Source organism: Thunnus maccoyii, chromosome 1 (assembly GCF_910596095.1).
Source record: "Thunnus maccoyii chromosome 1, fThuMac1.1, whole genome shotgun sequence".
Taxonomy (NCBI): domain Eukaryota; kingdom Metazoa; phylum Chordata; class Actinopteri; order Scombriformes; family Scombridae; genus Thunnus; species Thunnus maccoyii.
This window is the reverse complement of record NC_056533.1, coordinates 21,759,626-21,771,460: the sequence shown is the minus strand read 5'-3', so window position 1 is coordinate 21,771,460 and position 11,835 is coordinate 21,759,626. Positions and strand designations below refer to the sequence as shown.

General features: G+C 38.9%; 1 protein-coding gene across 6 annotated transcripts in view; it reads left to right on the top strand.

The window, feature by feature from the left end:
- Positions 1 to 1,212: 1,212 nt before the first annotated feature.
- The window catches only part of nfat5b (nuclear factor of activated T cells 5b), a 41,822-nt gene continuing 31,199 nt past the window's right edge, over positions 1,213 to 11,835 (top strand). For 2 of the 6 annotated variants that reach the window (XM_042406567.1, XM_042406550.1), the window contains exons 1-2: positions 1,213 to 1,335; positions 1,475 to 1,518. Coding sequence is in view for 1 of the 6 variants with exons in the window: in XM_042406530.1 (XP_042262464.1) it covers positions 1,446 to 1,518 (73 nt within the window). In the remaining 5 variants the exon portion in view is untranslated. Of the gene's footprint in view, positions 1,519 to 11,835 lie in introns of all 6 variants that reach the window. The other 4 variants (XM_042406530.1, XM_042406541.1, XM_042406536.1 and 1 more) reach the window with 4 other exon arrangements.

The window sequence follows — 11,835 nt, the reverse complement described above, 5'->3', positions numbered from 1 at the left end:
GTTGCTTTTGAGAAAATGAGCACAAAGCTCCGTAAAACATGACAAAAAAAAACCCTCTTTACGCATATGGTGCCACCATTTAAGGGTGTTGTCAGATTCAACAAGATATCCTTTTAAGTGTATAGTCAAAATATGTAGTAATATGCAATATGATCTGGACATCTGCTAGCCATAAACATCAGTACGCAATAGATATGTAGATAGGTGCCCTTAACTGCCTTTTTGGCTGGATGCGTACATTTAATTAAAGGTCTTATGTATCAAAGCCAGGCATTTCAAATGATCGATATTTTTAAATTATCACCAGGTATAGTCTGCTTTGGCAAGGTGCCACTGAGACTTCTGTTGCCACCCAAATATAGTTGAATTCGATTAACTGACACTTCAACTTTGTACAGTGCAGATGTTGTGTGAATGTCTGTTATATGAAAGTACATTTTCTGAAACAGAGATATTGATGACGGTGTTTAAAGGTCAAATGACAACAAATGTCAGCAGAGCATAGTGGGTGTATTTGCTAAGAGCTGATTCCAGGACACTGGAATACAAAAGCCTTGTTGAGTCTAGTCGAGGTGTTGTGGGCCCAACTCAACAAAGCATGAAATTAATCAAGTAAGTATGGATATAGGGATTTTTCAAGTCAAGAGACATCTAAATGTCTACATGAGGCTTTAACCTTTTGCATTTAAAATACTATATGTGTGACCTAAAATCTAGGACCAAATACATAATTCTGTTATTTATTGAATGTACATTGTTCAGTGATAGTGCCACAATAATAAATTAGTAATACAATAATAATACATTAGTGTATGTAAGTATAAGTTGTATAATGTACAGAAAGGTGCTGGACTGAGTTTACAAAAATATAATTAACTGTACTGGATTTTGCACAGGTAAAGGTATGTTATATACACAGGTATGAGAACATAGTACTACAAAGTTAAATACAGATAAATACATATAACATTGTTGTAATGATAATCATAATAGTAAAAGTATAACACATAAGCAAACAAAAGAGAGAATTGGTTTATGCAGTTTATATAATAAATATTAAAAATATCAATCAAATAAACAATTGATTAAAAAATAAACACTTTATCAGTCAAGGGACTCATCCAGCAACAACTTCATAATACTCATTAACATAAATTACCCGTGCGTAGTTTTTTACGTATTGCGTCATGAGTGTGGGCGTGGCTCCCGGTGTGAGCAGCTCGAGTCGTCTGCTGACAACAAACATGCGTCGTAGGCGGACCAGAGAGATTCAGCAGTCAGCCGAGTGACAGCAGCGACAGTTAACCAGCTCAAGCGACAGGATCAAGTCACAAAGTACAGTTGTGTGAAAGTTTGAAGGTTTTCTGACACTCGGGAGACAAACTAATTTAAAATATCACTCAGCGACGTCACGCTGTCCGGTTTCCTCACGTTGAGGGATTGCGATGCCCTCTGACTTTATCTCCCTTTTCAGCGGGGACCTCGACCTGAATTCTCCCAGATCCTTGTACTCAAAAGGTAATAACAGACATTTAATAACTCTTTTCTTATGTGACGCTCTTGTTTTAAGTTTTTCCGCTCTGTTGTTGTGAGTTTGTACAGTTACCTGGCTGTTCCCGTCCATGCGTGTGTGTGTGTGTGTGTGTGTATGTGTGTGTGTGTGTGTGTATGTGTGTGTGGTGACGTTCATCTCCTCCAGTGTCATTCATCTATTACCTGTCAGCCGTCACACATGCTTCCTGATTATATGTTAAGTTTTGAATCTCTGAACATAGATTATGTCCTTCAGCTTTTACACTTATGTTTTGTTTCCTAGAGCCAAGTCGTGTTTTTTTGTTTTTCCAAACTGAAGCCCTCAGCAGCTGCATTCACACCGGTTAGACCAGTTTACTTTTTCCCTTCCAGCTGAAAAGCAGTGCTGTGTATGTGGATATCTGTGGGTTGTTTGAGTGGGCCATCAGGGCCCCCCCCCCCCCCCCCCCCCACACACACACACACACACACACACACACACACACACTCATGCACCAATCTGCCCCTGAGGGTGGCGATAGTGGGCGCGTAAACATTTATAGTGTCAGCATCTGCACGTGAGCCTGAAACACATTAAGTTCAAGTTCAAGTTTGTTTATTTGTCATTCATCCACATACAGAGTATACGGGAATGAAATGTTGTTCCTCACGGCCGAGGGTGCTAACACAAAAATACAATATAGTCATGAAACATCATAGCACACAGGAAAAAAAGTACAATTACAAAACAAAAACCAGAACTACGAAGGTGGGTCTGTGGCATGGTGTGACTGCTTGCGTTGAAAGTGCGGTGTGCACACCCGTATGTGAACGTAGTGAACAGCGTAAACATGATTGACAGGGTGAAATAGATAGAGAAGCAGAACAACAATGAGATTATCTCACTGTGTAGGAGTTTTTAGCAGTCAACACTATGAGCAGTGTAGCCATTACATGAATATGAATAATGCAGTATGATTGAATCATAAAAACGATAAGATATCAATAATATAAATAATGCCTAACCAGTGACCTTAGTGGTAATGATATACAGTACAAATAGGAGGCTCAGTGTAGATGATGGTCTGGTATAAAGTGTCGGTGCAAGGTACTCATGAGGTGTCCATTGCAGGAGGAGAGAGGTGTTGTCCAGGTGAGTTGTGTGTGTAATGTGGTGTGGGGAGGGGAAGGGGCGGTGTGGTGTAGGGATGAGGTGCTTATGTGGTGGATGGCAGCAGGGTGTTTAGAAGTCTGAAAGCTTGGGGGAAGAAGCTGTTGCAGAACATTGCAGAGCTGGTTCTGATGCTGTGAAACTCTCTGAGAGGGGCAAACAGATTGTGTGAGGGATGGGAGGAGTCCTTCACGATGGAAGAGGCTCTGCATGCACAGCGCCTCTGAAAAGATGTCCTGGATGGAGAGGAGAGAGACCCCTGTCCTCATTATGTGTTGCATGGTCTTGCGTTCTGATGCTTTGCGATTCCCAAACTGTGCAGTGATGCAGCCGACCAGGAAGCTCTCCACAGTGCCTCTGTAGAAGGTGGTGAGGACGGGCGGTGGTAGACTGTAGGACAGGACGATATGGACAAAATCAAATAACAATAGTTTTGACTAAATTCCTCAATATTGATATTGTGCCAATATTGTAGGGATGACTGATGGTGCTTACACAAAATATTTACACAATGAGATTTCTCATAAACAATCATAAGTTATGTGGATATGATGACTAAGTCTGTAAAGGCAAATAATAGAACATCTCGAACAGTCTGATAAGTTCAGACATGACATCACTTTACTGTAATGCAGCCTTTAAAACCAGGAAAAGACAACACTTAGGCTATGCCATATCACAATGTTACAACATCCAATATCTAAGACAATATCTAGGCTCATATCACTATATCAATATAATATTGATATATAGCCCAGCTCTAGTAGACCGGCTCTCTTCAGTCTCCGCGGGAAGTGTTGCTGTGCCTTCTTGGCTGCAGAGTTGGTGTTGCGAGACCAGGTGAGGTCTTCAGAGATGACCCTCTTCACTGTGGAGCCATTGATGAACAGTGGTGAGATGTCAGCCGGCGTCCTCCTCAAGTCACCAACCATCTGTTTCGTTTTCTCTACAATTAGAGAAAAGTTGTTGTCATTGCTCCAGCTCACCAGTTGCTTCACTTCCTCTCTGTGTGATGTTTCATCATTGACGCTGATTAAGCCAACCACAATCACGTCATCAGCAAACTTGATGATGTGATTGGATTCGGACTCGGCAGGACAGTCATGGCTGAGAAATGTGCAGGTAGAAGAACTGAACTGAACTGAGTAGACCAGTTGTAAGTTAGAAGAAAAACTGGATTGCGTGTATTTTAACATGCTTATTCACAGAAACAATAAACAATGTGAATGTAATGTCCATAAAATCATTTCCTCCCACTTAAATGTAAATATGCAAATTTCCACCAGCAGTAGGATTGAAAAAATGAAGCCGATATGATACGTGAGAGTAAAAAAACAACAAACAGATGATGGTAAATGGGTTGATATTATTTTTTAAACGTAAACACATAAATTAACATAAACATTTTAAAAATAATTCCCCTAAATATGATTACTGAAGATTTGTGACCAAGATACTGTTGAATAATTAACTCATCAGCCCTCTCTGGCAACACTGGTTATTTCCACACATTTGTTTACACAATATTTACACAATGTCTCGTTACGGTTGACGAAAGCGCCAATACCGGTAACCTACTCTCGGCCAGCCAATTTATCGATCACCTCTACTTTGCAATGAGATCAAGACTTCTAAAGTGTTATGTGTCATTCAGGAAAGTAACTCCAATGTAGATCAAGATCGTGTTCATAATGACATTAGCATAAAAAAACCCAACAACAACCCCTTATTCATTTCAATGAGACCGCGGTGGGTGCTGTGGAGAGGTCATACATTTTCTGGCTTGTAAAATCCTTCCTTATAGTATTACAAACTGCTATGCATTGTTTTGGTGTCTGATAAGCCTTAAACTCATAGATCTTTTACTCGAATCAGCCGTCCTAATCTGTATCTCATTGTCTCACTGAAGACCTCCCTTGCAAATTACAAAAAACAAACACTTTTCTGACTTACCACTAGTTGTATCAAGATGAGCCAATGGTTTTGCTTTTAATTGCTGAGATTTCAGTATCTGCATTCATATTTATACCCCTTAATATTAAAAATGAATATTAAAATTCTCACATTGACTGATTAAAACGATTAAAAAGTGATCATTCAATACCATTGAGAGGAACTGAGATCCAATGGTAAAGATAAATAATTCGATTTTTTACCAATTGATTGGAAAAATGCATTTATCCGTGATCAGCTCTATGATTATTCTTCAGACTCATCAGACAGCCTGTTACAGACTTTTATCATTTCTTGTGCTCCATATAACTCAGCTTAAATTTCTATGCAAAGACCAATGGTAACTTGTTCTTCGGCCTAGTTTTTGTGCTTACTAATCACACAGTTGTGGAGTTGTGTCAGCATAGTTGCTTGGCTGTGTGTGAGAGGTGACGTTTATTTTGCATCTTGCCGACAAAGCCGGCCGCTTCAGTTGTTTGTAGGATTGCCCTTCTGGTTAAAGGAAAACAGCATTAATGCGTGCAGCTGGACAGGTGACCTGTGTGAAGAGACTCTTAAGGACATTATATACGTAGATTGTGGTATATCAGCTGAAATTCTTTCTTTATGTGTATTTAACAGGTTATTTTGTGAATAAGAGGAATACATGCATACATATTTATAGCTTGTGCGTAGTCCAGGGAATAAAAGAAAAGGATAGGAGAGGACTGCTAGTCACACCACCTTTTGTGATTGGTTGTTGGTTAATGGGTGCAATAAAATATCTTCCCAGCAGTTTCACATCAAAGCCAAAGAATGTTATGGCTTTCCTGTTTCTGTCAAACTCGGTTAACAATTGTAAGACCACAGAAATAGTTTCGTTTTTTTCATATTGACACCCACCAAAGCCTGGTCAATCATTAAACCTCTGGCTGCTCTGTGTGTAAACCTTGGCTTAAATAGCACTCTATTAATATTGACTTTGCTCTGTTAAGCAAACTTAGCGGCATGCGCTTAAAAATACTTGATTGCCTTGAAAGCTTGTTGATATCTGATGATGAAAGAAAAAAATACAGTTGAGGGGAAAACATCTGAAAAATAGAAGTAGAAGGAGAGAAGTATGTTTCGAGTTCGTGATGTCTTTACTACCATAAACACATCAAAAGGTGGACTCTGACCTCAAGTGAGCATTTGGAACAGAAAGTATGAAAATATATTTTCTCTTATGATTTGACATCATTAACTTGTGACTCACAAGTCTTGTGAACTTCAGTACCTTATAAACACTATGAAGCAGAGGCGTTTAGTGTTTACAAGAACATTCTTTACAGCGTCTTTATCTGTTCAGCATCGACCCTGACCTGTTGTGCATGCTTTTGTGTGCCGGTATTGCTTCAGTTTGAGCTGCTCTGTTTTTTTTTGCCAATTGTCACAAAAGAAGAAATTACACGACTGTGCCCGACAATGTATTGATCTCTAAAATCAATTTCCACTTTTGAAAGCATATTTTGAAGAAACATTATTTTCCCATGCTGTAACGATGACTGTGTGTTATAATTCTGCTTCTATAAACACAGTGGCTCAACACACTGGAGTTTGCATAATGCACACTCAGCCAGCCAACACTGAATGAGACAGCAATATGAGCCCCAAAAAACTGGATCAAATCAGTCTGACACTTTGTGAATCTACTACTGTGAATATAGATGATGGTAAAGTATCTCACTTCCTGTACGGGTCCTTGGTGTTCACCACAAGTCCTGGTCTTGGCTTTCAAGCTCCCTGGTCATCAAGAATGCTGTACATGTGCTTAGGGCAACGGCTTAGTCCACAAGATTTGAGATTGTCAAGATGAGGACTCCCTTTTTACTGTCTGTAATGCCCGTATTATGCAAGCTGTATTACTCTTGTTACCCCTTCTGGAGGTGCTAAGACCAAGGGAGAGGGCACAAGTGTCTTATGGTCCCCCCTAAACACCAAAAAACTTCTCCAAGAAACTTAACCTGTGCTTTGACCTCAGGAACCCAGCTCCAGTTTTAGTTCCCAGGCCCCACATAGTTCCTGCTCCTGGGGTACTTCCTCATGCCAAGGAACTATTGAGGTGCAGTTTACAGTATGGACTGGGAATTTCTTGTAATATTATTGACATTTACACAGTTATAAAGCTTCTTCACTCATCTGAAAGAGAGCCATATAAAAGAGTGGGCAGGTGAGAGAGAGAGCAAGCTAGAGAAAGAACTTTTGTTGTTGTTTTGTTGTGTGCTGAAGCAGAAAATTAGCCATAAAACACCAAACAGGTTTTTTCCACTTCACAGATAGGTAGGTAGTCTTTCTGGCTTATATGGTCTACCTATCTGTTAATAGCTGCAACTATTGATTCATCAATTGCTTTGTCTATGAATTGTCAGACAATCGTGAAAAATGCTCATTATAATTTACCACAGCTCTAGAAGATGTATTAAAATGTCTTGTTATGTCCAACCAGCAGTCCAAAAAGCCAAAGATATTTAGTTTACTATATAAAGCAGCAAATCTCCAGAACCATTGAATTTGTGGCATTTTTGGTTGAAAAATCACTAAAATGATGATTAAAAAATAGTTGCAAATTCATTTTCTACGTCTGCATTTCTCCTTTTCAATATCCAGTTCATCACACAATCCAAAAGTAAATTAATAAATATAACACTTCTAATGCACATATATTTATAATACAGATTCAAGTCTTTGTAGTGGAATGCTGCAGTAAGTTGTTGAATTACTGACAGCATATACTATATGTTCAAAGAACATTTTTAAAAAACTTTTGCTCTTAGTAATGAGTCAACTATGAAGCCTGAATGCTCCTGCAGGATATAAAATTCTCGTATATTCAGTTTTAGGGTTAATTATTAGATGGATTCATGGTGTGTGTGTGTGTGTGTGTGTGTGTGTGTGTGTGTGTGTGTGTGTGTCCTAACAAAAACAAATGTAGTGATGCAAATTACTCACAGAGGTGGTGCAGGTTGACCTCCTTACCTTCTTTTGAATCTATTTGATTAATCATTAACACTAACCAAACCCCAGTAAAAAGACAAATGAGGCTCAAGTCAAAATATCACCTGCTCTGGTATTTACTGCACACTTCTGACTTTGTTTTAGCCGCGCAAATCAATTTGCGAGTGTTTTAACCTGTTGGAGCCGTAACACACAAAAATAGCTGTATTTCAAAGGTGGTCACCATGACATTTTGTGGATTTTAGGTCATCAGCCTCTCATTTGTTGTTCTACTACTTTTACACTCTTCAGTAAATATTTTGCAAATATATTATTTAGACAGCGTTTCTACTCACTATGAACGTTATTCATTTGTTTTGCATTTTCTCACTAAAAAAAGTTGCTGCCGCTTGACACCCTTGAGTATTGTGTTAGTTATACTGCTATTTTGGTATGATATAATATAATGACAGTGCGTTGTGTCAAATTTATGAGACGCAACATCTTTGGACCATGAAAGATAATTGAATGTGCAGTTTTGTACGCACTATCTACTATATTGTGTTTCCCAGTTCTTCTTTTTTGTGAGAAACATTGCAGACCTTTGTCTCCTTGGCCTATTTTACCTTAGCATGTTAATTGTGTCCATGTAATGGAAGCAGATCGTTGTTTATCCTGAAGCAGTCACATTATCACATTATCTGCTGTTGAATGGAATGTATTTTCTGGGTAAATGTTTCAAGAGTTTCACTTGGAAAAACTACAGTGGCAGTATTTACTCTGTCAGTTTCATAGTATGTCAAGCTTTCTGCTTCTCCATCAAGGTGATTGAGTGGCACTGTATGTCACTGACATATTAATTCATTATAGGATCTAACCCCCAATTGTCGTATTTACACTGCAACACGAGATGATGCTGATAATGACCAAAATGGGGAGTAAAAGATGCATTTTCAGATTTAGACTGTCATATATAGTCCAAATGAGGAGTGTAGGAGGCCATGATGCCTAAAGCTTTTGCTTTCCAATCATCTGGCAGAGTTTTTCTCACACTCGTCTGCGAGAAGCCCAAAGCACCTGTGAGATCTAACATCCACCCCTCGTGTTTCTCTCCAGAGCAAGACGCATCTGAACGACGACATTAAATATTAAGTGTCGTGAATCTTGGCTGACGGGATTCTTTCCATTGGCAGATGAGAAGCACGAGCTTATAACTAGGCTGCACACACTGTACACACTGCCAGGGTATTTTCTGACACAGAATGAGCCAAAGATGATACCAGAACTGTGACCTAATATTGAATAATGACGTGAATAATCTTACATCTATAGAAACCCAAAACATGAGCGTTACAACTGGTGTTAAAACATGTTTCAATGATAAGATTCAAGATTTTACAATATAGTCAAATAACAATTACAAAGAATTTTTTTTACAAACCACTTAATGTCACCAAAGCAGATGTTTTTTTGTTTGTTTGTTTTTACACTATTGTGCTTTAACTGTACACTGAAACCAGAACTAAAATGTAATCCAATATACCAGCCTTGCAATAAACCCTCCCTTTGTGAAGCTTATTATATTACATTTTTGCTGAGATGTGCCAGAGAGGTGTTGATTCAACTCTTTGGTCATTTTATGAGGTTTAACCTTTTGGTTGTGTATTCTTTGATTGCAATATCCTGAAATAAGCTTCAAACTGCAACTAGTATGATGTTTAACAGCAGTACTCTGACCCTCCCCTCTCTTATCATCCCAGTCCTCATGCAGCAGCAGTTGTCCTGTATTCTGTCTGCTGTGACGCTGAAAAATTTACTGCGGCTCATATGTCATTCTGGTGTTTTGCGTTTTCACCTTGTGCAGTCCTGAAGTGATTTTTCTGCACCTATCACAGTCAGCAGTAATGCATTTAATACAGTGATCTTGAAATAATATTTATAATTGCCAGTATGGTCAGGTTTTGGTAATGGGAGCACAGAAAAGGCGGATACAGTGTAAAGGGTTAAGTTGATCTGAGCAGACTCGCTCTTAGCTCTGATCACATGGTGCATCATAATCGTCACAGAAGAAAAAAATGCTTTTGGCACAAGATGGAGAGTGTGAAGTGCACTAAAAAGTGACATCTATATCTACTCTCAGTGGACAGTTTAACAGTCAAGAGGTGACTGGAAACAAGGGGAGAGAGGAGGGCACTGACATGCAACAAAGGTCTCCAGCAGGGATTGGACGTGAGATGTTGCAACTATAGTAGTATGCAAAGCTACCAGACCGCTAAGACCGCAGCTGCTAATTAGTTTATGGTGCATCATGCTGCTGCACGTATTGGTGTTGTCGCTCTATTCAGATCCAATCAGGTTGACCACATTTACATCAGGTCTAACTGTGCGGAAGGTCCCTTTTAGATCTGGTCTCTTATTTCTTTTTTTACATTAATTTATACATGTTGGGTTTGTTAAGGTTTTCCATGTCCGTTTTAGATTGGGTCTAAGACCTCTACAGTGTATTTTGGTGATTTAATTTGTGTCCCACGGCCCGCTAGTAGTAGTAGTAGTAGTAGTAGTAGTAGTAGTAGTAGTAGTAGTAGTAGTAGTAGTAGTGAACAATGTCACAAAGATATCTGCCCTCAGGTTTTTTTGTCATGGATGTTTTGAGAGACACTTTACAGCAACGGTCATGGTTTCAGAAACATTATCCAGATTTACGATACCCTGAAGGAGACAAATCTGTCCTCACTGACTCCTGTTCCTGCCTTTGTCATAAATCCATCAAAGGTTGTCTCACAGACACATGTACACAGAAGTATTTCATGATCTTCAGAAATGCTGAATATCTGTGGCATAAAGCAGTCAAACAATCCAGTCTTCAAGCCTAATATTATATTATCTCAATATCCTGTGTTTTTTTTTTCTTTCATTTCTTTTTTCTGAGTCATCTGCTGCTTCCTCGGCAGACTGGCAGGGCTGAAATGAATAGCAGCATTGGACCGTCTGATTTTCCCTCTGCATCCTGTCATTGTTAGTTTTCTTCTTACTGTCTTTACTGAAGAGACACTTGCAGTAGGTTCGGGTACTGAGATAGAGCACAGGATGCCAGGTGGGGCCAAGGCCATCAGAAAGGATACATTACGGTAAAAGTGAAGTGCTCACAGTTGAAAACAGTAGTAACTCCTTTGTATGTTCTTTGTTAACTTGTAAGGTGATAACCGTTATCAAGATGGTACTGTTTTGTTTAGAAAAGGGAGGCGGCATTGAAAGGGGCTCTGACCAACTGTCTAATCTGCCCACGCACACAAAACATTTATCAGTGCAGTGGTTAAGCTCTGTAGCGCTTCATCCGTCAGTTAATTAAATTACATAGACTGAACTGTTTGTTTTGTGTTATATTTGTTAGTATTACTCAATTTGAAAATGTCCAACTTTGGCACCACATTTGTAGTATCAGCAGCCAGCTTCCCCCAGATTCAAACAGGGAACACTGACAATAAAGGGCTGAAAGGAATAGACTTTTTACTTTTAGACCAATTTCACTGAAACTACTTTTTTTCCCCCACAAACTGAAACATCAGAATAAAGATAATGAATTATCATATAATCATACCCAAATTCTACACATATTGCCTTTAAACTTTACTGAAATATTCAGTTTACCATCCCATGTAGGACTTTTATACTCACACTGACCCCCTCTCATTTCATGTCATTCACAGAGTTAAAGACATTTTTTACTCTCACCTACATCTACTCACTGACTGAGTTTTGTAACTCTGATGTACTTAAATACTTATGTTGGGTGAAGATGGAGTATGAAAGTTGATTTAAAGTATGTCTTTGTGTTATAATCGGTGCTATTCCCGACCTGAAATAAAATAAAAGAATTCTGGATCAAGTCATGACATGAAACCACAAAATCTTAATAGTTTGTGATGATTCGCACTTTAATTAATAAACTCAGCCAAACTGCCTTTATTTTATGAAGCGTTTAAAACATTGTTACCACTGTGCTTCTGACTACCTTATAGTCCTTTTAACCTTGTGTAAAGTTGCCCCGCTGTAGTTTAATTTAAAATCAAAGGTCACGTTTGTTCATACCCCCCACACAGTGGAATCTCTTGCCTGAAGACAAGTCGAGGCAAGTCAAGGTGAACTTGAGCTCTCCTGAAGAGCTTTGCATACGTTTCTGTAGGTCATTGTTTGCCTGCTTTTTCTTGTCCTCTATTTTTCCTCAGGCTGTCAGCTTTATTTGTTGC